This window comes from Arvicanthis niloticus, chromosome 12 (assembly GCF_011762505.2).
Source record: "Arvicanthis niloticus isolate mArvNil1 chromosome 12, mArvNil1.pat.X, whole genome shotgun sequence".
NCBI classification, from domain to species: Eukaryota; Metazoa; Chordata; class Mammalia; order Rodentia; family Muridae; genus Arvicanthis; species Arvicanthis niloticus.
Genome location: NC_047669.1, coordinates 21,979,553 through 22,005,327, shown reverse-complemented (window position 1 = coordinate 22,005,327; position 25,775 = coordinate 21,979,553). Strand labels below are relative to the sequence as shown.

Here is a 25,775-nt window from a genome sequence, read left to right as displayed (position 1 = left end):
AAACTGCTTCTTGACATTCCCGTTTATAGGTCTTCAAATTTAACATAGGCCCACACGTTTGCTACACTTTGTGAATCCTAATGGCTTCTTAACCCATCTAGTTACCCAAGGACTCATGTTTAATTGTCTCCTTTTTTTGACCTGCTCCAGAAAATCAGTCCATTAAGCCCCATGAATTCCACCTATGATTTATTCATATCTTGAAATTGTCCATCTCTTTCTGCCTCTACTACCATTATCTTAGTTTAAGCCACCATCATTTGTGGCCTTGACCAATACAGCTGTTTCCCAACTGGCCCATCAGTAACCCTTCTTGCCCTCTATCCATCCATCTCCATAAACAGCAGAATGAGCTTTAAAATATGTAAATCAGATCCTACTTAAGAGTCTTTATTAGCTCTGCATTAATCTTAGGATGTGTTGCTGATTACAGACGGAACCGAATAAAGTAGCCAAGGAGAGTTAGCCCTCGCCTCATTTCAGCCTAAACTTCTTGCCCCATACTCTGTTTTAGAATGTCTATTAATAAGATTAAACACGGTAACCAAAGGCAACTTGGAATGGAAAGGATTTATTTCATCTATGAAAGGAAGGGAGGACAGGAGCTCAAGGCAGGAATCTGGAGGCAGGAAATGACGCAGAAGTCATGGAGTAGGGCTGCTTACTAGCTTGTTCCCCATGGCTTGCTCAGCCTTCTTTCTGGTACAACCCGGGACTAACTACACTGGGGTGAAGACTGCCCACATTGGGCGGGGCCCTCTTGTATCAATTATCAATCAAGCCAATATCCTACACACTTGCCCACTAGGCCAATTTTACAGAGGCGGTCTCTCAAGATTTCTTGTAGCTATGTTAAGGTTTCTGATGAGTTGACAGAAACCAACCAGCACACCTTCCTAGTACGATTTAAATGCTCACAAATCATGTTTCCAGAGCCTAGAACATTCTTAAAGTTCCCTTAATATGCCTTGACCTTAAGAGGTACTTAATCATGGAGCTCTTCCCCAACAGTCCACAACTAATTCATCAATGTACCTATTAGTTTTTCTTCACAGTACCAATCACAATGTCTATTTCTGTAACAATTTTGCCTTAATGTCTTTTACTCCTATTATACCTTAAAAGGAGTGCTGTGTACATTCCTGTAAAACATGCTTAATATACTACCTATCACCTAATTGACATTCAGCATATGCTTGTTTAATAATACATAACCTCGTGTGGCTGGGAGGAGCTACTGAGGCTAGCATCTGGCATTTCTCTCTGTTTTGGTAAGTTTCTTTGTGTAGTGCCTGACGGAAGAAGATCCTTTCCCTGTTCACCAGAGGGAGCTTTTTCTCTGTACCGAGTGGCGCACGAGAGACAAACTGCTTCCAGACACAAAGCAGCAGGTGAAAGAGATTAGCCTTATTTCCGAAGGACAGCATAATTCTGTTCTTAGGAGAGAAGGCAATCTCCTGGCGCAGGTGCAGGAAAACCTGCCAATCTCCGCTAGAGGAGGCGGGAATAGGGCGGGACTCGGAAAGGGGCGGGTCTTTGGATGCTTCCCACGGCGCCCGATAGGCCGGCGCGAGCTCCGCCGGCGACAGCCACGTTGGACGCGGGCATCCCCTGGAAGGCCACTCCCGGCCCCACAATGCACTGCGTGGCGCGTCACTCCGAGCCGCGGGTCCCGGAGCGACAGGTACGGCCCGGCCCCTCTTTTCAGCTTCCTCAGGGTCTCCCGGAGCTCTGGCCGCCTGCTCGCGCCGCTCTCGGAGTCCCACCTCGGCTTTACCGGTAGTGTCCCCGAGCCGGAGCTTGGTGGCGTTGGTCGCAGAGCTTAGGAGGGCGGGCGTGCGGGGTCCGGGTCCCTGTGACCTAGGGCTGCGAGCCTCGCGGACGGCGGTTGCTGTTTGGCAGGCCTGCCCTAGGATGTGCGGCCGGAGTAGGGGCGGCTGACCGGGAGGGACGGTCGTCCCGGGTTGCCAACGAGCCGTGGTGTTGATTCCCTGGCTCCGGATGTCAGAAGCACAGCGACTCACTCGGGCTGGTAGGTGGCCCGAGAGAGAGCTTGAGGTGGCATTCCTACTTTCTTTTGGGCGGGGTAGCTTGTACCCTGAGATTTGTGAAGTCTGGATGGGCGTTGCAGTTGGAGATCGCCCACGTTGGCTCTGGGAAATCCCGTGAGGCCCTGTTTAAAGGTACTTGGCTACTTTCTGTGGCAGAAAAGAGACCTGAGAAATTGGCTCCACAAGTGGGGGAATCTCTTGCTGCTAAGCTTCGGGGATCACCATCACCTGGAGCAGTTGGAACTCTTCAGAACCCGCCCCTCCTGTGCTTAACTCCGGGCAGAGCCTGGGTGATTCTACACGTGATACAATCCCAGCTGATGGGTAGAACAACCTTTTTTTTTTTTTTTTTTTAACGGAATCACATTCCATGTTACTGGTACCCACACATTTGCCGGCACTGTGAGAAGTTAGGCGGTATCTTAAACAATACTTAGAGCTTCTGGTGTGTAAAGGAAGACAGAACTGAACCTGACACTGGTAACCGAAAGTTACTGAAGCATCGGTCATTTTCCACTTAAGATGATCACATCTGTTTAGTACTTTATTTTCAGAGACTGCTTAAAGTTTAAGTATGGTTTACTTTGGTGTATGAAAAGAAACTCCTAGCAAAGGGATACTTGTGACCTTCCTCTCCGTGTAGTGAAGAAGCTTGGATATGTTTAGAGGCAATGTTTCACAGAGTTATTAGAGTTAGTAACAACTTATTACTTACCAGTCTAGGGGTTGAACAAATGACTTAAAGTTTTGGGACTTGTGTTTCCTCCAAAACAAAATGAAACTAATACCCAGCCTTACAGGTGCCTGGAAGGCTCAAATGAGGTGTGTGAAGTGCTCGGCCTGCAGAGGGTAGGTAACCTGTCAGTAGGGAGCATAACAAAATACTTAAACTTTAGTAGATTACAGGCAAGTGCTTTTGGTGAGCATAGAGATAGAGGCTATTAGCATCTTATAAAGGACCTTGTAAGATAGGAAATTGAGGCTTTGAAAAGCAAAGCTGAAGGTATCTGCTAGACCATGGATTTAAATCTGGGCAATCTGGGAGTTTGACCTTTTAAAATTCATATATCCGTTTGTGTCGTGTGTGTATTCACATGTATGTTGGCACACTTGTATATGTAGGTGTGTATGAAGGTTGGATGTTGACTTCCAGTATAGTCCCTGATCTGATTGCCCTCCATTTATTTGAGATGGGGGTCTTTTTTACAAACAAACAAACAAACCTGGAGTTTGCCAGTTCCAGCCACTTCAGCTAGCCACCCTCCCTGCCTGGAGGATCCCATCTCGAGGGATTATCTGACTTGCCTATTCTTTGAGCTTTAGGGATCTGGACATTAGTCCTCATGACTGCTCAGTAAGCGCTTTAGCCACCAAGCCATCTCCCCAGCCTGAATTTGACTTTTTAAATTACGATATTATGTTACCTTTCAAAGGCAATGTCCCTATTTATTATTGTTTTTATTTAGAAATGGTCAGCTAAGCCAGGTGTAAGGATGCAAGCCTGTAATCCCAGCACCTGGGAGGTGGAGACAGGAGGATCAGGAGTTCAGGGCCAGTCTTGGCTGTGTGGAGAGGCTGGGGCTTTGTGGAACTGTCTAAATTGAAAACAAATAGACAAACAAATGTAAGTATGTATGGCTGTTTCTTTCCTGCTTGTTGCTTTCCTGGTTTGGGAAGGCGGTTATAGCAGTGATGGTTTTAGGCGTGAGTATCAGCCCTTCGGTATACTAGAGGTGAACTTGAGCAAGTGTCAGTCTTCTTACGGGGAAATTGAAGTTTATACCTATGTGAACTGTATGGTACTGACATGTGTTAGGGCCCCTTTCTCTAATCGTTGGTATATTTTGCTGTGGCGCTTGAGGTTTTACACATAGTGTGCTGTGTAGGGGCACAGAAGAAGCAAAAAGCAAGGGCCGCTAATGAGGTAGACAGTACTGGCAAACCATCACAATAAAGTCTGGAGGTCTTGGTACCGTTTTCTTTATTTTCATTCAGTCTTCTCACAGTCTGAGCTTTCCAATTAATATGGTCAATTAAGTTCAATCAATCTGGCTCCACCCTTTGCATCACAAGTATGTAGCCAATTTTCAAATTACTCCCTTATAATTCAGACAGTTCAGCCATTGTTTTAACAAAATGATGTGTAACAAGTTAGTTCCCACACTTTGGTGCCATCCTTTTTGTAAGATGATTTGGTAAGCAGAGGAAACATTTAAAAGAGCAAGCCTCTAAAATATTTCAAGCACATATAAATAGAACAAAGTTTTCTTTAATTTAGATTTAGCAGAGAAAAAGTCTAATGTCTCAAAACTGAATTTATATTTTATTATTAAAAATACAAGGCAGATGTTAATTGAGAGATTGGTATTTATCAGATTTATCTATGGTCCTGGTAGACAAAGCTGATACCCTTTCCAAAGCTTCCCAGGCAATCATTATGTCCTCTTGCTTGGCTTAGTTTCATTGCTCTTCCCTGGTTTCCTCAGCCTCCACACTGCCTGGCTCTTCTGTACACTCTACGTAGTCCTCCATACAGGCACACTCCTGGTTTGTTTAATTGTTCAAATTTTTTTCCATTTACTTGAAAATTATTTTATTTTTTTTAATCAATGAATAGAATTTCATTGTGTATATACCACTTTTTTTTTTGCCCCCAATTTTTATTGGATATTTTATTTACATTTCAGATGTGATCCCTTTTCCCCAATTCCCCCCCCACCCAGGAACCCCCATCCCACCCCCCCTCCTCCTGCTTCTATGAGGATATGCCCCCCCCACCCTCCCACTCCCACCTCCCCACCCACGAATTCCCCCACACTGGGGCATCCAGCCTTCTCTGGACCAAGGACTTCCTCTCCCACCTATGCCCAACAAGGCTATCCTCCCCTACATATACATCTTGTCTTCTCCTTAATTTGTTTGGATGTTAAATTACTCTGGGCAGAGGTAACTTTTTCTCCATAGGAAAACAATTTTTATTTACTGATAAGTAGAAACAGCCCTCTGACAACCTTTCAGTGCCTTGGCAGCTGTGTTCTGCTTCTGTTTATTAGCTGGAAGTATGTATTAGGAATCTCGGAATATATGTTTGTCTAGAAAAAAATTTTTTAAGACAGGGCTTTGTGTTATAGCCCAGGCTAGCCTCCAACTCATGATCCTCCCTCTTCTGCCCTCTTAAGTGTTACAATCATAGTTATGTGCCACTTTACCTAGCAAAATATGCAGTTTTTATTCTGCTTTTTAAAACTCTTTAAACTTATCACATCAGGATTTTACCACATTATTAAACTTTTTAGTTTTAGAAAACTTTTAGTTGCTATACTGTATTCTGTCATATGGGTATACTATTATTTATTTTTCATCTTATATTTTTAAATTATGTGATTATAAGAGTATTCATTTAATTTTTTATCTGGATTCATGAATTTTTTTCTCAGCGTAAGATTACATATTTAAACTTATTGCTGATCATGGTGGTACATACTTATAAGTTCAGTACCCCAGAGCTGAGTCAGGAGGTCTACTATAAATTTGAGGCTAGTGGATTCCAGGACAGCCAGGGCTACATAGCAGGACAATGTCTCTGAGTCAGTCACCAATATTTGCTATTAATGCTTTTATTTTTTAAAAGATATTTATTTTATGTATATGATTACACTGTCCTCAGACAAACCAGAAGAGAGCATCAGATGCCATTACAGATGATTGTAAGCCACCATGTGGTTGCTGGGAATAGAACTCAGGACCTCTGGAAGAGCAGTCAGTGCTCTTAAATGCTGAGCCATCTCTCCAGCCCCAGTGCTTTCATTTTTTTAACTCTCAAGTTTATTTCATTTTAATTTATTCTTTAAGAATTTCATGTAATATATTTTGACTATAATCTTTCGCTGCCACCTCCACTTTTCCCAGATCCTCCTCCATCTCCTTATCCACCCAACTTCTTGTTCTCATTCTCCTTTTCCTCCTCCTCTTCTTCCTCCTCCCCTTCTCCCCCCCCCCCCCCGACCCCCGCCCCTTTAGAGTTTCTCTGTGGCATCCTGGCTGACCTAGAACTCAGTGTGTATACCAGAGTGGCCTCAAACTTATGAGATCTGTCTGCCTCTGCCTCCTAAATGCTGGTATTAGTGGCGTGTACCACCATCCTGAGCTTCTTTCTCTCTTAAACGAAATTTAATGTAAGCAAATTTTCCTTGGAGCCATCCTCTACCTCTGGCTCTTGCACCCTCCCACCCCCATCCTCTTCTGCGTAGATCCCTGAGCTTTGAGGGGACAGCTATGATAAAGACATCCCATTTAGGGTTCTCATTTTCTGCATATTGTCCAGTTGTGGGTTTCTGTGTTAGTTACTGTCTACTCTGAGAAACAGCTTCTCTGCTGAGGGTTGAGTGGTACACTGATCTATTGGGATAGAGATTGTTTTACTTTAGTAACCATTTAACAGACTAATAGTAGGTTTCCCCCTTGCCCCATGAGCCATCCAGGCTCAGGTTCTTGCCCTCATTAACATTGTCAGTTATGGGTACTACTAGCTCATGGAGTGGATCTTAAATTCAATTAAAATAAAAAATTGGTTACTCTGGTAACACATTGCCACTAGTGAAAGCCTCTTGACATTGTAGGCAGGTCATTATTAGAGCTTGCAGGGTTCATAGTTGGGTGAAGTGGATGGTTGCCTTTTTCCAGTAGCTTGTATAACAACTTCAAGCACTATGAACACTGGCCAGTAGGGGTGAAGCATATGTGTGGAGGAACATATGTGTGCCATAGTACATGTGTGGAGGTCAAAAGGACAACCTAAGGTACTGGTTCTTGCATTCCCACCTTAATTGAGACAGGGTCTCTTGCTCATTACAGTATACCAGCCCGTCTGGCCTCGGAGCTTCTGGGAATTCTTGTGTCTCTAATTCCTATCTACCTGGATTATAGATATTTACTCATATAACCATGTCTCCATTTTGCATGTGTTCTGGGAAGCCAAACTCATGTCATCCGATGGCTTGCCCTGCAAGTGTTACTCATTCATCCATCTCCCCAGCTTGCAAATGTCATTTTAAAAAGCCTGTTTGGTAGTGGGAGAGATGGCTCAGTGCCTAAGAGCACTTTGTTAACTCTTGCAGAAGACTCTATTACCCACATAGCTGCTCACAATATCTGTAACTCCAGTTCTAACGTATCAAGTGCCCTCTCTTCTCCAAGAGCACCAGGCATGCACATGGTGTGCATATATACATGTGGACAAACATTCATATACATAAAATAAGATATTTTTAAAAAACTTGTTAAGTGGAAGGTTCTTGGAATATATTGTGTCATTATTTCAATTAATACTCTGCTTATTACTAATTTTGAAAGTTGTATAAATGCTTACCTGTTTTGGCCTTGATTTTTATTTAATTCAGATTTCTCATTTTATTTTAGGTCTTCTGTGGGTTGAAATGTCTATGATTTTATCTGCCTCAGTCATTCGTGTCAGGGATGGACTACCACTGTCTGCATCTACTGATTATGAGCAGAGCACAGGAATGCAGGAGTGCAGAAAGTACTTTAAAATGCTCTCAAGGAAACTTGCTCAATTTCCTGATAGATGTACACTGAAAACTGGACACTATAACATTAAGTAAGACCTCAGTTTGTTTCACTAGAGTCATTTGCCTAGAGGTTGTCATTTTAATGAAATGTAAGTTGGTTGCAGTAGAATTTCATGTTTGAGTGACTCTGAAAAACTTGTTGAAGTCAATAGTCATGTTCTGAACTTACGTTAAATAGTAGTCATGATGTTATTATTATTATTATTATTATTATTATTATTTTTGCAGATTCTCTGGATTTGATTCTGGCTTTAGAAGACTTTTTAGTAATTTTGCAGATAGTGCTTTCTATAAATTGCTTGATAAATATTTATTAAGAGTTTTTACATATACAAGGTTGTAGCAGGCAAATTGTAATGGAAAATGCTAAGAAGTAAAGTTTTGTCCTACTGGGAGGGGAAATTCTGTCTGTCTACCGTTTAAGACTGGACAAATAGGATAGAGTGTGACTTTCCTTTGTGCTGACTGAGTCCTTCAGGAAGAATGATATTTGAACAGAAACTATAAAAATGAAAAAGAAGGCAGTTGTACAAAAGACCCCGTGGATGGGGAGTCAGGCTGGGGCAGCAACTAGTGGAGAAGCACCTCCATCCATCTTAAAGGGTGGGAGGAAAGCCAGTTGGGCCAAAGCGTTGTAGGACAGGCGTTGTAGCACAGGGTCCTCTACGCCATGATGAGTGTGTTACTTTATTAATGCTGTCCAATAGGAAGCTACTGGGGAATTTTAAGCTGGACAATTGTATGGTCTGGTTTGGGCTCCCAGTAGATGGAACAAGCCACTCTGAAGAGCAGACTGAGCAGGAGCAAAGTGACAGCTAGGGGGCACTGTAGAGACGACAACTGCAGCTTGAGTGGGTGATAATGAAGAGTAGATGGAGTTGGCTACACTTGGGGCCTAACTCTGTAAATGGCCCTGATGGGCTTTAGGATGTGAAGGAAAAAGAATCATATGTAGATTTTTGGCCTTAGAAACTGCATGCCTAATGGGACTAAAATGACCAAGTCTAGAGAGGTTTAAGTTGCATTTCACTGGTAAGAGTTCTGTTTGGGCATGTTAAATCTGAGATGTCCATTAGATGTCCAAGGGGCACGGTCAGCTGGATGTATGAGCCTGAAGCTTAGCAAAGAAGACAATTATGGGGTTTAGATTTAGAAATCAGTTTATGATTTGTTAAAATGGAAACTGTTAAAACTGTGGAAGCAAATGAGACCTCTTTGGACAGCATCCATACGAAACAATTAGAACAGTTAACCTGGGGGCCATGATGCTAGTTATGAACATAGAAGGAAGGCAGATAATCACAGGGTCCATGTGGGTTATACCATCAAATAGCCCTATTATTAAGATCAGACACTATATTTTGAAGAATTAAAAGTTGCCTTGCAGGACAAGGCATCACATGTAAGAGTAAGAAAGCAAGGCAGCAGAAGCTGTGTGAGTGCTGCATGGAGGTTGTTACTGTTTGACATGGTGCTAGCAGATAGAGATGTGCAGGAGCTAAGAGACAGTGAGGACTAGTGTAGCTCCAGGTCCTGTCCTGCCTGGAAGCTCAGATGGAGGGACGCTATTTATACAGCAGGCGCAGGTCCCTGCTGCAGGTTTGAAGAAAGCCATTTGATTAAAAACAAATGGGGTGAGGAGTGGTGCGTGCCTTTACTCTCAGTACTCGGGAAGCAGGGGTGGGCAGATCTGTCAGTTCCAGGACAGCTAGAACTACATAGAAACAAAGACCAAAGTGTAAAACCAAAGCAAACCCAAGACTGTAGAACAGAGAGTAAAACAGAAAGTTTAAGACAGAGAGGCAGAGAGGCCACCCTACTACTAGAGTGTGAAGTAGAAAATAGATATACAAATGAGAAAGAATGCCAAACAGAAGAATGGCTCAATGGAAGAAATGGCCAAGCCTATGAGGTAGAATACCAGAGATGAAGAGAAGGAGCAAAAAGAACTGAACAGAATGCTAGTGTCCTCAGAAGTGAGCAGTCCCTGGAGAAAGAGAGAGAGTGAAACCCCATGTGATTTTTTTTTTCTTTTAAGAGACAGGGTTTCACAGTGTAGTCCTCGACAGTACTGAACTCATTCTGTAGACCAGCCTAGCCTGGAACTCAGAGGATCTGCCTGACTCAGCCTTCCTGGTGCTAGGATTAAAGGCATGCACTGCTGTACCCAGCTTTCATGTGATCATTCCAATCTAGTGGAGGGATGATGGGGATTTTGGAACCATTCACGTAGATATAGTTCAAAGTTTGAGGGCAGAAATGCTCACTGGATTTAAAGAAGGCCAGGATAGAATCTCAGAGAATGTCTATAATTATTTAGATCACATAACTGTAAAATAATGGGATATTACACTTACCTGGAATTTTGAAGGTTTACCTAGAAAATAACATATTGATGGTAGTGGTTTAATTGAATCTAAGATGATATCTCAGTCTGCCTCTACTTAGGTGAAGACAAGACCTTGAAACATTGAAGCATTGTGGGTGGCAGGCTTTTATAATGTCCACTGTCATTCTCAGTTTCATTTGTTGTAACGTAGTGCTGTATAGACGTGCCAGAGTTACTGCCTTGAAGTCTACATTAATATTGGCAACTACCTGGAATTAAAAAACAAATCATTTGATTTTTGTTTTACTGTATCTTCTTAAAAGTAATAGAAACGTACCAAATTTTTACTATGTCCCAATTCTATTTTATTATGAATTTTAGACTATATCATTTCTTTTAATGATATCTTAATGATAACCCTATCTTATTCTACACAAAGGATTTGAAGCATTTTTCAAATACAATAATTCAGGAGGGTAAATGAAAAATCAGATGAAAGGAGTAGATTGAGAGGAATAAAAACCAGAGGTAACATTCTGGGGATGTAGCCTCTGTGTGTGTGTGTGTGTGTGTGTGTGTGTGTGTGTGTGTGTGTGTGTGTGTGTGTGTACAGGTCTGCAGGTACTGCTCTGAGTCCCCTTGTGTCAGAGGCAAGGCTGAAGACTCAGTCAGGAGACTCAGTTTCTTTGTTCCTGAGATGAATACGGTAAATACCATAAAAGGGGCAACATTGTGCTGGCACTCTTCTAGCAGCAGGAGTGAGCTTGCTGTGGGTTTCTTAGACTCCTTGGTATAAGCAAATGGCGTAATATGACATTTATTTTTTTAGATTGGTTCATTGATTAGTTGAATTTTGACTTAAAGTTGCTTTTATATTTACTTTGTACATGTGTGTGCATTACATGGCATACACAGCATGGCACATACCACATGGAAAAGTCAGAGTACAGCTGTTGGGAATTGGCTCTCTTCTTCCCCGTGTGGGTTTCAGAGATTCAGTTTATGTCTTCAGGCTTGGAGGCAAGTGCCGTTGCCTGCAGAGCCGTTTTGCTAGTACACAATTTTTGTGTTTTTCAGACAAGTGTCTTACTATGTTCATTTAGCTGGCTTTGAATTTGTGATGATCCCCCTGCCTCTTCCTCCCTTTCTGAGAGCTAGAATTGTAGGCTTGCACCACTGTGCCTGGTAATACAATGTTTTATGACAGAGGTTACAAGTGGGATAAGTTGATAAGGGTCCAGTTTAACCTGATCCAAGCATATGGTTCCCGTATCTGTAAATGCATACATTACATAACTTTTATAACCAGACATAAAAAAAATATCTCTGCATGTTTTTTGGTAGTCAAGCATTTAAAAAGGGTTGGAAAACAGAAGAACTTTTTTTAGCTGTAGTTCTAGACAAGTACCAGATTTTATATATTTTTCCTGATTAATACAAGGTTGCTTTCAGGTCTTTTAGGATGTTCACAGTATGTAGCAGCAGACTTAGTCTAATACAAATTGGCAATTTATTTGTATTACTTGACTTTAATTTTTTTTCTCCCTGACGTAAGGCAGATAAAAACTCAAGGGCACTTCAGTGACAACATCATGGCACACAGCCTGAAGCTGCCACCAGACTGCCCTTCTTTGTCCTGGCCATGCTAAGGATCTCTCTTTCAAAGCCCAGATTTTAGCCTGCTTATTTTGAGCCACCCTCTTTCAGTTGCTAGTATTTCATTTTCCTGATGATCTCACTGTCTTCACAGGTTGCATGTAGAACTTGCTCAACTACTCTTTTTCACCACATATTAAAATTCTTTAAATATTAAAATTCTCTAATTTGCTCTTTGTAATTGGGTTGTAACTCATTGAGGAAATTGACCCACTGCTGCCTAATCTATTTTAAATGTATATTTATTTTAATTGACTATATGTATGTGCGGGAGTGGGGGTTGTATACATGTGGATTTGTGCACATGTGAGCACAGGTCCTCATGAAGTCCTTGGGAGTTGGTGTTTCAGGCAGGAATGAGCCACCTCTGCATTAATGCATGTCCCTAACCACAGAGCCACCTCTCCAGCCCAGCCTAACCTAGTTTAAGTTTTCATCTTTTAGTATAATGGTTTTCAAATCTGTATAGAAATTGAGTGTCAGAGTAACAAGTTATAATTGTAGGCTAAGTCACTTAGTACCTCACGCTGAAGTCTATTTGACCTGGCAGAGAAAGACTAGAGGCTTCAAGAAGAAATGTAAGAATAATACTGTTTAAAATGGAGGCAGCTCTTTTAATTTTCTCCTGTGTATGGGGGGAGATGATAGGTTTTCTCTGACTGCAGTGGCCCATGGGTCTTTTTGCTGGTAAAGCACATTCCTTGGTGTCTGGCTGGCATTAGTATAGTGCCCTGCACATGTCAGAGCAGCAGCTAAGTGAAAGAGAGATGCCCCTGTTGGCTTTCTGTTGCTGTGGTGAACATCATGATCAGAAACAACTTGGGGAGTTTGTCTTACACTTTCTGATCACCATCCACTGTTGGGGAGATTCTGGGCAGGAGCTCCAGCAGGAACAGAGTCAGAGCCAGAAGGAGTGGTGACATGCACCTTTAATCCCAGCACTTGGGAGGCAGAGGCAAGTTGACAACTGACACTAACTATGGCAGATATTTTAGGAATTTACAGGGTTTCCGGCCATGGAAATGAGTCTGTTTTCTCCAAAAGGGTTTTTTGTTTGTTTGTTTGTTTGTTTGTTTGTTTTGTTTTGTTTTGTTTTGTTTTTTTTGCTTTGGAAAACCTTATTGATTGGTCTTGTTTGGTCAGAGTGTGCAGAGTTGAGTGTGAGACTAGTATGATTTAGCATTCCACAGTAATACTATAGTAATTTTAAAGAAACTAGCATTTCATAAATTAACGAATAAACTTCTCATGCTGAAATAAATACCTAATGAATAAACTTATTACTTTGAAAATGGCTAAAGCAATCATGAAAATTAAATTGTGTCCTCTGAGTCCTTAAAACTCTGTGGTTGGTTTTGGAGTTAAAAAAACAAAACACAGATTGTGTATTTGAGATCTCTTTTAATTTTGAGACATTGATCTTGTTAAAAGACAAATGTCCTTTGGGGACCAGTCATACCCTACTGTGAATTTTAATGAAACAATGTGATTACTTGGTTCTTTCTCTGGGATTTCATTTGAAGTGAGCCAAGGCTGTGGGCCTCCTAGGTTTTCTCCTGCTTGAGGATGCAGTTTCTTTGTATTTGTCCCTAAACTACTTTCAGTGGAAAATGCTGTTGAAGGCCTCCTGTCTGTTAGTTTCAGTCAGCAACAGGGCTTTCCTTTCATTCTTTGGTGATATTTTCTTATTACAGGACTTGTAGCTTGAACAATGGCATAATTATTCACCACCTACAGTTAGCAGGTACTTTACCTAACATCTTTAAATTTTACAGTGGCTCTGAATGCCTAGTAAGTGCAATGCTTCTCCATTGTGGGTAAAGGCAAGATTACAACTCACATTAGTTTAAACCAAAAAGCAAAAATGTTTCTTGAGCTTGCTTGTCAAATGCTCAGTCAGCAGTCTTCTGTACAATCTCTTGGCTTTTGTAGATTTCCTGTTCTTCACAGGTCTGCAAGCCCTAGTGAAGCTGCACACCTGCCCTCCCATGATGTCAAGAGCAGGACTTTGACAGGAGTACTCATTGTGGTTAGGAAGGAGGGACACTCACAGTTGGCCTGGGCACACTCCAGTACATGTGACATAACCAAGGCTGTATATATAATGCATGGTAGGTTGGAGGCCTTCCCTTTAGGGAAGAGAAGAAAGGATGCTGGTAGATACCCATAAACAGTCCTGTCACTTTACCGGTGTAAGACTTCCGATGGGAAGAAGTTCCCATCAAATGATAAAGCTAATGAACAGCAGAGCAGAACCCCAGCCTTGCCTGTTGGCTTCATGGTCCACATTATCTCTCCTAAGATTTAAGCCCTTTCCCTTTTGTAACCACATATGTTCTCAGAAGTTAACCAGGTAAAAAACAGTAAGTGAAGTCCCTCTTTTCTTTATTGTTGAGAAATGAAGTGTATGTGTGGAGTCTGAATTTGATGGGACAGCTACCACACCACTTGAGAGGGATCACTGTCCATTCTACTTCCCTGCTTGCCTTATTGCCAGCCTCACCCCACTTTTCTGCTCTTTATTCTGGCAAACCTGTGCCTGTCAGCATCATGTCTGTGGAATAGACTCGGAGCTGACCTCAGAAGCACATCACTCTTCTTTTACAGTTTCTGTGGGAAAATAGTACTCATGGCTTTGATAATGTGATCGATATCGGCTCCTTAAAACTCTCAAAGACTCCTTTATCTTTCTAAGTTGACATTGCCTGGTATGCTGCATATGAATAAACATTTTTATATTTAATGAGACTAAAAGTAAAGGCTAAAATAGGTCTTTTATTCATGGACTGATTTAATTTATGAGTTGGTGCTCTCTCATTAGTGAGTAATTGAAAGTCGGCTGTGTGAGAGAAGGGTAAATGAAGAAGTAGGAAGTCTGCTACAGTGCTCTATGTGACCGACCCTCAGTGAGCTCCCTCCCTCTGTCCCACTGAGGGTGGGCTTGCGTTCTTAGTTTATTTTGTATTAGACACATCTTTGACAATAGATCCTACTAAACATAGCAGCAGTGAACAAAAGGCATGCTTGCTTTTATATTGTCAAATTATTTTAATATTTAAAAGATTATATACTTTATTTTAGTAAAGTTTTTGTGAAAGTTTTTATTTCAAAAGTACTATTTTTTCTAATACTTGACAACTTTAACATAGACTTTATGCTACTAGAGAGATTTTCTGCACCCAGGAAAACTTTAATGGGGGAATGTAGCTACAAAGGATAAGAAGACGTTTTATGTGTAATGCTATATTTGAAGAATGAAATAGTATATGTTATACTATAATCATGTCATTGAAAATTGCTATATATTTTGTCATTTACCTTGGTATGCTGTGTGTGTGTGTGTGTGTTTGTGTGTGTAAGAGAGAGAGAGAGAGACAGACAGAGAGAGAGAGAGAGGAAGAGAGAGGGAATAGTGTGTGTTGTGTATTAAATAATTGTTTCAAGTGAATCTTTGGTAATTGCATTTCAGGCTCTTGGAAGTCAAGGACCTTGTCTTTGACATTAAACCTTACAGAGTGACATGCTAAACCATAGGTATTCTGTGATCTGCTGAAAAGGAACACCATTGTCTTTACTGTATATTCATATAGTACAAAAGTCCATCAGTACTTAATTGGTTATATGTAAAGTTTGACACATTGTATCTTAAATTATATGTCAGGAAAAGTTTTATGTCCAAAATCACTCATTTAGAAGTCATTTATGGTGACATATGCTAGAATTAGCTTTTTCACAAAGTGATTAAAAAGAGCAGAGCCCTGGTCCAGAAGTTGTGTGTCTTTCAGTGTCACTTACTGTGGATATACTTGATCCTCAAAGGACTAAGTTCCTAATGTCTGTACTGGGGAGAAGACCAAAGGTGTATTGAAGTTTGGTTAAGTATCTTGACCAGAAGAAAGGTGAGGCTAGAAATGCCAACTATTGGAACTAAGGCCCAGAAACAGAGAGGAGTTAAAACTTAAAAAAAAGAAAACTGGAGGGAGCTGGAGAGATGGCTTAGTGGTTAAGAGTACCCACATGGTGGCTCACACCCACTCATAACTCCAGTTCCAGGGGATCTGATGCCTTCTTCTGACCTCTGTGCTAACCAGACACACTCATGGTACATATACATACACAGGGACAAAATACTCACACATATTAAATCTTTTTTTTTTAACTGATAGGATATGGTAGCATATGCTTGTTATTTCAGGATCAGCAGGCTAAGGCTAGAAGGTCTTGAATATGTGACCAACCTGGGCTACAAAGAGTTTAAGGTTCCGTCTCAAAAAGGATGTGGTGGCACATGCCTTTTAATTTCAGCACAGAGTGGAGTGGGGGTGGTAGGAAGAAGCAGTAGTAGGTGGATCTCTGTGAGTCTGAGGCTAGCTTGGTCTACATAGTGAGTTGTAGGATAGTCGGGGCTGAGAGGGGTAGAAAGAAGAAGGAGGGGAGAGAAGAGAGAGAGAGAGGAAGAGAAAAGAAAGAGATAGAAATAGAGGAGGGGAAGGAGGAAAGGAGAGAAGGAAGATGTAAATCAAAAAATTTACTCAGTTGGGGCTGGAGAGATGACACTTGCTACACAATCATGAGGACCAGAGTTTGGATCCTAGCACCTACATTATAATCCCTGCATCCCCCAAATACCTGTAACTCCAATCCTGAGGGAAATGACTCTCTTTTTTTGGCCTCTTTGTGCATAGGCATGTACACCTGAACACATGTACATAGACTCATCCAGACACATACATATACAAATAAATATTTTTATTGGATATTATATTTACATTTCAGATTTTATTCCCTTACCTCATTCCCCCCACCACCCAGGAACCCCCATCCCATCCCCCCTCCTCCTGCTTCTATGAGGATGTGCCCCACCTACCCCCCCAATCCCACCTCCCTACCCTCCAATTCCCCCCCCCCACTAGGTGTTCAGCCTTCATGGGGCCAAGGACCTCCTCTCCCACCTATGCCCAACAAGGCTATCCTCCCCTATATATACAGCTGGAGTCATGGGTCCCTCCCTATGTGCTCCCAGGCTGGTGGTTTAGACCCTGGGGAGCTCTGGTTGGTTGGTATTGTTGCTCTCCCCATGGGGCCACAAACCCTTTCACTTTGCACTTCCTGACATCCACATCAGGGGCTACCTTTGGAGACTGTATATGGGATGGATACCCAGGTGGAATGCTCTCCAGATGGCCCCTCCTTCAGTTTCTGTCCCACACTGATGAAGGAGCAGAATCATGACTGCAGATTTGTGTAGTCATCTGTGCATACTCACTGCAGTACCACACCTTCGGTGCTACCACTGAGAGCCTCTGAGAACACGCCCAGTTTTGGATATGTTGAAGATAAATTGACCTGAAATAGAAGAGTGACCGGAAGAGTAGATGTTTTCTGTGTTTAGCTAGTGATTGACTGAGACTTTGCTTTGTATAGATACTATTAGGCTGTAAACAAGTGAATGATGGCTATTTGGCTCTACTTTATTTGTTAATTTGTTGAGTACTTATTATGTACTAGACCCAATATTTCAGGAGCTAAGAATACAGTGGTGAGCAATCTAGAAACCATCACTGCTGTCCTAGAGTACAGCTATTAGTGAGAGGGACGCTGCAGAATGCAGATATATAAATGTATACTTAGAGCTTGAGCTAGTTGATGATTGATAACAGCTACTAGGCTATGACCATGAGGGTGGGTTCACGTTAGATCAGTGGTTGTCAACCTTCGCAGTTCTGTGACCCTTCAATACAGTTCTTCATGTTGGGTCCTCATGGGTGATCCCCAAACATAAGATTATTTGATACTTTATAACTGTATTTTTGCTACTGTTTTGAATTGCAGTGTAAATATCTGATATGCAGGGTATCTGATATGCAACCCCCAAAGGAGTGGAGACCTGTAGGTTGAGAACCACTGTTTTAGATCATGCATTCTGCAAAGGCCTTTAAGAATAGGTGGGAGAGGAGACTTTAGCCACTTCAGATTTAGAGTACAGGGGCAGTGGAGAAGATAGTGTTCTGGAATCTTCTTGGGATGGGATTGACTAGGCTGGGAGTAGGTTGGCATCCTTGAAGCTCTGAAACAAGCCTCTGTGGCTGGAATGCAAAGAGGGAAGAAGAGAGTTGCAGAAGATAAAGTGGACAAATTGGAAAGGTTTCCAGGCATGAGGATACACACGCACGCATGCACGCACGCACGCACGCACGCGAGTGTGGGCATGCCCACATGCCCACAAGTTCTCAAGTCCCTAAGTCTCATTGCTCTTTATGTAGGTGGGAAAAACAAAACAAATCCCACAGACTGATCGGTGACTGAGAACAAGTGAAAAAAACTGGTATGATGAAAGTTGATGTGTTGTAGATAGATTATAGACTTGAGTGAGATGTTTATCCCAGTCCTGGTTTGTTTTGCTGGGGTTCAAAGGCAGGGCTTAACATACGCTAGACAAGTACTCTACCAGTTGAGCTATCCCTGCAGCCACACCATCTCTGCTTCTTAATCATGTGGCCTTGGGTTAGCTACTTGACCTCTCTGAGGCTCTTCATTTGCAGAATGGATCTAGTAGGAACCTTCTGTTGTGAGGGTAAATTAAAAAAATTATGCAGAATATTGAGCAGAGGTCCCAGCTCCACTGAGCGGTCAGTAAATGTACTTACTGTTGTTTCCATTGCTACTCTTAACTTCCTCCTCCTCTCTCCTTCCTCCTTAAAGCATAGTGTCTGTATATAGACCATGAACTAAGTGAGACTGATGGGTGCAAACAGTACTTTGTAGTGATGTTAGACTGTTTCTTAAGTAGTCTTCAACGAGATGGTAAGAATCTCTGTCTGGCCCTACAGCAATTGAAAAAGCAATTATTATTCTTATTATAAATGTAGATTAACAGAGCTGGCTTGTACTGTTAGGAAGCTGTTTTTCATTTCAGAGAAAGAATTATTAGGCTAAATTTACTATGAAAGTCAACTGTAGAATGCTTTATAGCCATTTCAGCAAGTGTCATACAAATAGATGACGTCCTGAAAATGCCAGCATATAATGTTTAAAAACAAAAATAGGGTTTTTTGTATTTCTCACTCAAAATTTCCAGTTAAATTTAGCACAAACAAGATTTGCCATAAACTATGCAGTAGGCGTCTGTGGCTTGTTGAACTATTCATGAAGAAAAGTACAGCAAAACTGACGTAATACTAAAAATGTGGTCCAAAAATTTTTCAGTCAGATTATTAGATGATAATGAGATAACTTGTGTTTACTAGTTGGGAGTTCTGAATGGATGGAAGCCAGTATTCGTTGTGTCCAAGTTATTCAAACTATTGTGGAGTTTATCCAAATGCTAATGACAAGGCAAAGAATTTTGATAATGATGAAGTATTTCGAGACAAGAAATCACTTGAGAAAATACATTTTAGACTGTTCTTTGTGGCACCTAATTGCAGTCTCAGCACTTGGGAATCTGAGACAGGAAAATCAGAAGTCTGAGGCTATCCTGAGCTAATAAATTCAAGACCAGTTCAAGACTAGTTTGGTCTATGTAGCTAGCAATCCTGTCAGTGCCCACCCCCCACCCTAGCCCCACGAAAGGGACAAAAACAACAAAATATTGACCTTTGATTAAAATACTAAGTTTTAGAAGAATTCCATATGCTATATAGCTAGAGTTTTTTAATTAATAATTCTTGAAAAGACATACAGTTGCTTTTGTGAATGTATGTATGTATATAAGTGTAGAAAACAGAAATGTTTTATAAAACAATGAATATTCCAGTTTCTTCTTGTTCTTCCTCCTCTCTTCTTCACAAAATGTTCTAACATTAATTTTATGTCTTATGCCTTAGAAATTTTACAAAAATGACTATTTTCCAAGTGGAATTTTAGAATTTAAAACGGAGTTTCAGGTTCCTGTAATAAGTTGAGTTCAGTTTTACTACAAGTATGAACTACACTATAAACGATACAGAGAGACTTAGTAACATGGCTTGCCCAAGGGGAGGAAAATCCAGTATCTATGGACAGAGGAGGCAATAAGAGAAGATCAGTACAGAGTCTACTCTTTTTCTTTTTTAAAAAATTGAATCATGTGGACATACTACAAAAGTTAAATAAAAAGAAGGTCTGGGTGCTGGAGAGATGGCTTACCAGTTAAGAGTGCTTGTTGCCACACAACCATGATGACTAGTGTTTGAATTCTAGCAACCATGTAACAAGCCAGCTGTCCCACACATGCCTGTAATCCCAGCTCCAAGAAGGGTGGAGACAGGAGGGTCGCTCCGGCTTGCTGACTTCCAGTGACTCTGTCTCAGAGGAATACATGGGAAGTGGTAGAAGAGGAGTTTGACACCTTCTAGCCTCTGAGCATGCACAGGGATGTGCACCAACACACACACACACACACACACACACAGAGAGAGAGAGAGAGAGAGAGAGAGAGAGAGAGAGAGAGAGAGAGAGAGAGAGAGACTAAATTCTTTGTCTACATTATTAGAAAAAAAAAGGGCACTGCTATGGATCAGGCTGGCAATACAGATGCTGTGATTAGTAGTATATAGCACACAAGTTGGAGCCATAGCCTGGATATTGTATTGATTTCCTATTCCTGGTCTATATCATCTATGTGATCAGTACAATAAAAGGATAGTTAGGGGCTGGAGAGATGGCTCAGTGGTTAAGAGCACTGACTGCTCTTCCAGAGGTCCTGAGTTCAATTCCCAGCAACCACATGGTGGCTCACAACCATCCATAATGAGATCTGATGCCCTCTTCTGGTGTGTCTGAAGACAGCTACAGTGTATTCATATACATAAAAGTAAATAAATCTTAAAAAAAAAAAAGATAAGTGACTCATTAAACAGCTAATTTGTGTTTCTACCTGCTTTTGTGGAGGGTTGGCCTTTAAGCTGCTTGGATGTTTGTGTATGTGTGTGCTTTTCCCCTTGCTTTCTGCTCCATAATGAGTTCTAGAAACATACAAATCCACAGCTTTGGATGGATTATGTGTTGGTTCCTTTAAAGTTGTTGCTGGAATATATAATAAATGTTAATATCTTCATTGCTACTGTAGCAGCAGTTTATAGTGTATAGAATCAGTCTTGTGAAACAATGAATTACCTTGATATAATTTGAAATTTTAAAACCAATGTTTTTTACACTGTAGTTTTATTAGCTCTCTGGGAGTGAGCTACATGATGTTGTGCAGTGAAAATTATCCAAATGTTCTCGCCTTCTCTTTCCTGGATGAGCTTCAGAAGGAGTTCATTACTACTTATAACATGATGAAGACCAATACTGCTGTCAGACCATACTGTTTCATTGAATTTGGTAAGGGCCTGGTTCTGTTTGTTTGTTTTATTCTTTGTACTTTTTTTATTACCCTGTCTCCAGTCAAATTTTCGTCTAATATTGGAGAGTAGGGAGAAACTTCTGCAACTTTGATTTTGATAGAATAATTGGCAAAAGATCTATACTATAGTTCTTAATTTAGTTATCTATTAGGACAAAAATGTGTTTGCATTGCGAAGGCGATTGTGATTATTAGTCCAAAGAATGAATCCCAGAGGACACATTCTCAATGAGAAATTTACTCCATTTTGTGTTTATGTGCTACTCTTTTATAGTCTGTTTAATGTAGAACAGGGGTTGCCAAATGCTTGCTAGAAAAGATGAGAGAGTACATATTTCAGATTTTAAAGGCCTTCTAGTCTCTGCCACGACTACTCAGCTCTGATATTGCAGCTTGGAAACTGCCACAGGCAATATATAAATGAATCAGCATAGTTATTGCCTAATAAAACTTTATTTATAAAAATAACAGTTTAGATTTGACCTATGGGCAGTAGTTTGCTCAACCAGAAAAGTCTGGTCAAAGTTGTGGATTTCTTTATATAGAAAGTGGGGAAATAGTAAAAATAAACTCTGCTTAGAAGATATTTAGGAAATCTCTTTTATTGATTCTTTTAAACTTATTTTTCAGAACATACTATATAATGGTGTAAGAAATAAGAAAACATTTATAAAACCACATTGCTTGTACTGTAATTTGTATGTAATTACAGCTGATAACAGATTGAATCTTTTGTGAGATAAGGATATAAAAATTAAGACAATGGTTGACAAAGCTGTTTTCTTCCTTTTTTTTTTTTTTTTTTTTTTTTGTAATTCCTTGAAATCTACTTAGGTAGGTAGACTCTAGTTCTGGTAACTTAACCCTAGGGTTTACTATTTAGAGTGTAGAACTGATGACTCCATGATAGAGCAGCCTGTTAAACAGAAGTAATATTGGAAATCCCATGACAAACTGAATAGTTTTGAATAACAAATTTAACTTTATGAAATTTATGTCCATAAATATCATACTCTCAAATGATTTAATTAACAATGACTGCAAGGAAATTTATTTTTATTTTACATAGATAACTTCATTCAGAGGACCAAGCAGCGATATAATAATCCCAGGTCTCTTTCAACAAAAATAAATCTGTCTGACATGCAGATGGAAATCAAGCTGAGGCCCCCTTATCAAATCCCAATGTGTGAACTGGGATCAGCCAATGGAGTCACATCCGCATTTTCTGTTGACTGTAAAGGTGCTGGTAAGATTTCTTCTGGTGAGTTCTGGATCTCAATTATTTTATTAAAAATTTAAAAGATAACAGAGGAACACTTGAAAGTGAATTTCTTTACACTAGTGTTTTAAATCAACTACAGGAGAGAATATGGAAGTTCAAAGCAACCCATTTTTCCTAGTTGTTATAAAGTAGGCTACTGAAGACATGACTTCTGGAAAGTACTTTCAAATGACAATCTCAGAAGATTTCTTTGCTAAGAAAACATTCAATTTCTTTGTAAAAATTTTTAGGAATGTGGGCCTGAGAAGTACTTTCCATCTTATCGAATGGCTATGTTCAGTATAGGTGTCTTTTTCTTAGATGTAACTGTAAAGGTGTGGTGCTTATCTACTCAGTCTCCCCTCCCAAAGAAAGTACATGAGGGAGGTTTAGCAGTTGGGACAGGATGAAACTTTTCCTTAAAATGGAAACCTCACTGGACTACTTCTTAAAATTTCCCTGTGGCTTAAGGTAATGTCTCCTTCCATATAATGCCTGCTGGTGTGTCTTAGGTTCTGTCACCTCCTTAGCTGAAACAATAGCAGTTATGTCCTTTCTATGCTTCTAGCATAATTTTTTCATCTTCAGTTTAAGACTTTTTTGCAATTTTGATGTCTTCCCCTGTGGCAGTTTGAATATGCTTGGCCCAGAGAGTGGCACTATTAGGAAGTGTGGCCTTGTTGGAGAAAGTGTGTCATTTTGGGGGTGGGCTTTGAGACCCTTCTCTTAGTTGCCTGGAAGTCAGTCTTCTAGCTGCCTTCAGATCAAGATGTAGAACCCTCAACTCCTCTGGCACCGTGTCTGCCTGAATGCTGCCATGCTTCCCAACATGATGATAATGGACTGTACCTCTGAACCTGTAATTTAACCCAATTAAATGTTGTCCTTTATAAGAGTTGCTGTGGTCATGGTGTCTCTTCATAGCAATGGAAACCCTAAGAGAGAAGTCGGTACCAGGGACTGGGGTATTGCCATGATAGACCCTGCCATTTTTTTTTTTTTTTTTTTTTTTTTTTTTTTTTTTTTTTAGAGAAATGTGGATTTTGGGATTTGGGGAAGGAATGAGGCTTAATGGACTATCCTAGTAGGGACAGAAGATATTGGTGCTGAGGATAATTTGAACTGTGTGGACCTGGCCCAAGATGTTTCAGTGGAGAATTTTAGTATGTGGCCTAGAGAGACTGTTGTCATGATATTTTGGTGAGGAATGTGGTTGCTTTTTACCATTGTCTGAATCGTCTACCTGAGGCTAAGATAAAGAGATTTCCAATAAATTGCTTTGACAAAGGAAGTTTCAAAACACTCTATAAATTCTGTTGTGTGCTTACTAAAGTTCACTCTTTGAAAAGCATTTTGATGAAAATGAGCAAGTTGAAAAAAGGAAAAATATAAAATGTATAGTTCAAAGAATAAAAGGGTACCAGGAGGTAGAATGGAGTTGATTCCTGTGTTCAAGGAGATAAACAGATTAAAGGAGCAATGACTTGGGGCAAGATTTCACTCAGCTAAGCCTACTGTTTATGCTTTTGCACCTGAACAAGGAATAGTTATGTTTCAACGTTATTATTACCTGGTTATTGTTTTCATTTGGACTTTTAATCTGGAATGAACTACAACCCAGAAATGGAGGGCACGATTGTGATCTAGATCTTGAGGCTGGAAGACACAGGATTTTTGATCTGGTTCTTGAGGAATAGTGACCATGAAAAAGCTTTGGTCCAGGCATGGTGGTACAGTGCTTTAATCCTAGCACTCAGGAGACAGAGCCATGCAGGTTCAAGGTCAATCTACAGAGCAGGTTCCAGGACAGCCAAGATTAGGCAGTGAAGGACTTGGAAAACAGAAAGCTGGTGATAATGTAACAGAAAAGGGGGACCATATTCCAGTTCCAGCAAGCAGCAGAACTGGACAGCTTCAACCATGTGGCTCTGGCTTTAGAGGCAAGAATAGAAGGGACTATTGGGACAATTGATGCTGGCTGGTTAGCTGGAGCTAAGAAATTATTGGTGAATAAGAAGAGACCAGCATCACTGAGGTGAAATCTTCTGGGAAGTGTTTTCTGAGAGCACAAAAAAGCTGTGTTCCAGAGACAGCCAAGGTTGTATCTTGTGCTTCAGCTGAACTTGGTAATGTATAAGAATCACCCAGGTGGTACTGGTTTTGACAACATGAAGGGGTCATGGAGAGCAGCTGAGGCTTGACACTGTGAGAGGTCATGGAAGGCCATTGGTGAAGGTGCAGCCTCAGTTGAAATTGAAGCCTAAGACTGAAGGGGTCATGCAAAGAAGTTGAGGCTTGACACCAGGAAGGGAGCCTATTGAAGCCACAGCAGAAGATGCCAGTGAGTTGAGTATATCAGTATCATGGGATGGATGATCACTAAGAACAGCAGCAGCAGTGAAGTGGAGTCAACCAGAGCCTAAAGTGCTACAGAGGGCAGAGCTGGAGAAGTGACCCAATCCCCTTTGGGGAGCTCAGAAGATAATGTGTGGATCCCAGACATTGGAAAAATAAGCTGTGAAAGTGCTTTGGGTACCCCAAGATGTTAGAGATGCCAGAGCCCTGGGATACCTGCTAAGGAAAGCTGTTAATAGGGAGTGGAACCAGCCAAAGAGAAAGAATTGTGTTGCAGTCAACAAAGATGAAAGGAATTGGAAATCTGAAGAGAGCTTTGACATCAGACATGGAGATGCTGAGTTTGGAGTTTGCCCAGCTGGTTTTTGGTCTTGCTTTGGACCAGTATTTCCTCATTATGATGTTTTGGAATGGTAATGTATATGATGAGATGTTGGAGGTATGTGATCTGCTTTTTTATTTTGATTTTATAAGGGATCATATTTAAATGATTGGATGAATCTCACAAGAGACTTTGGACTTTTAACATTGTTCAGACTGTTTATAGACTTTTGAAGTTGTATTATGCTATGGCTAGGTATGGCCTCTATAGACGCATGTGTTTGAACAAGCCTGTAGATGCCAGGGAGTGGAATGTGGTGGTTTGACTATGTTTGGCCTAGGAATGGCACTGTTAGTAGGTATGGCCTTGTTGGAGGAAGTCTGTCACTTTGGGGTGGGCTTTGAGACCCTTCTAGTTGCCTAGAAGTCAGTCTTCTTCTTAGTGATCTTTAGATGAAGATGTAGAACTCTCAACTCCTCCTGCACCATGCCTGTCTGGATGCTGCCATGCTCTTGCCTTGATGATAATGGACCAAACCTCTGACCCTGTAAGCCAGCCCCAATTACATGTTGTCCTTTATAAAAGTTACTTTGGTCATGGTGTGTCTTCATAGCAATGGAAACCGTAAGACATTCTCTATCCCTGTACATGCTTTAATTTAGTTTGCTAGTATTCTTTAAATGTTCACTGAACATGATAGTTCATATATGATTTGATTATACAAATATGAGAGAAGGGGAAATATTCTACTTAAATCAAGTCAGTCACTAAACAAATGAACAAGGATGAAATATAAAGTGATATTAGAATTTCTAAGGAAAGAATAGATCATTCCATTTGTATGTTGCTTTTTCTGTAGAAAATCTTAAGGATACTTCTAGA

The 25,775-nt window shown here is 40.7% G+C and overlaps 1 protein-coding gene across 2 annotated transcripts in view; it reads left to right on the top strand.

Moving 5' to 3' along the window:
• Positions 1–1,563: 1,563 nt before the first annotated feature.
• Positions 1,564–25,775, top strand: part of Sec22a (SEC22 homolog A, vesicle trafficking protein) — a 50,741-nt gene continuing 26,529 nt past the window's right edge. The window contains exons 1-4 of one of the 2 annotated variants that reach the window (XM_034515610.2): positions 1,564–1,684; positions 7,470–7,668; positions 20,767–20,930; positions 22,022–22,216. In XM_034515610.2, the coding sequence (XP_034371501.1) occupies positions 7,487–7,668; positions 20,767–20,930; positions 22,022–22,216 (541 nt within the window). In that variant the 5' untranslated portion in view covers positions 1,564–1,684; positions 7,470–7,486. Of the gene's footprint in view, positions 1,685–1,769; positions 2,033–7,469; positions 7,669–20,766; positions 20,931–22,021; positions 22,217–25,775 lie in introns of those variants that run through there. The other variant, XM_034515609.1, reaches the window with a different exon arrangement.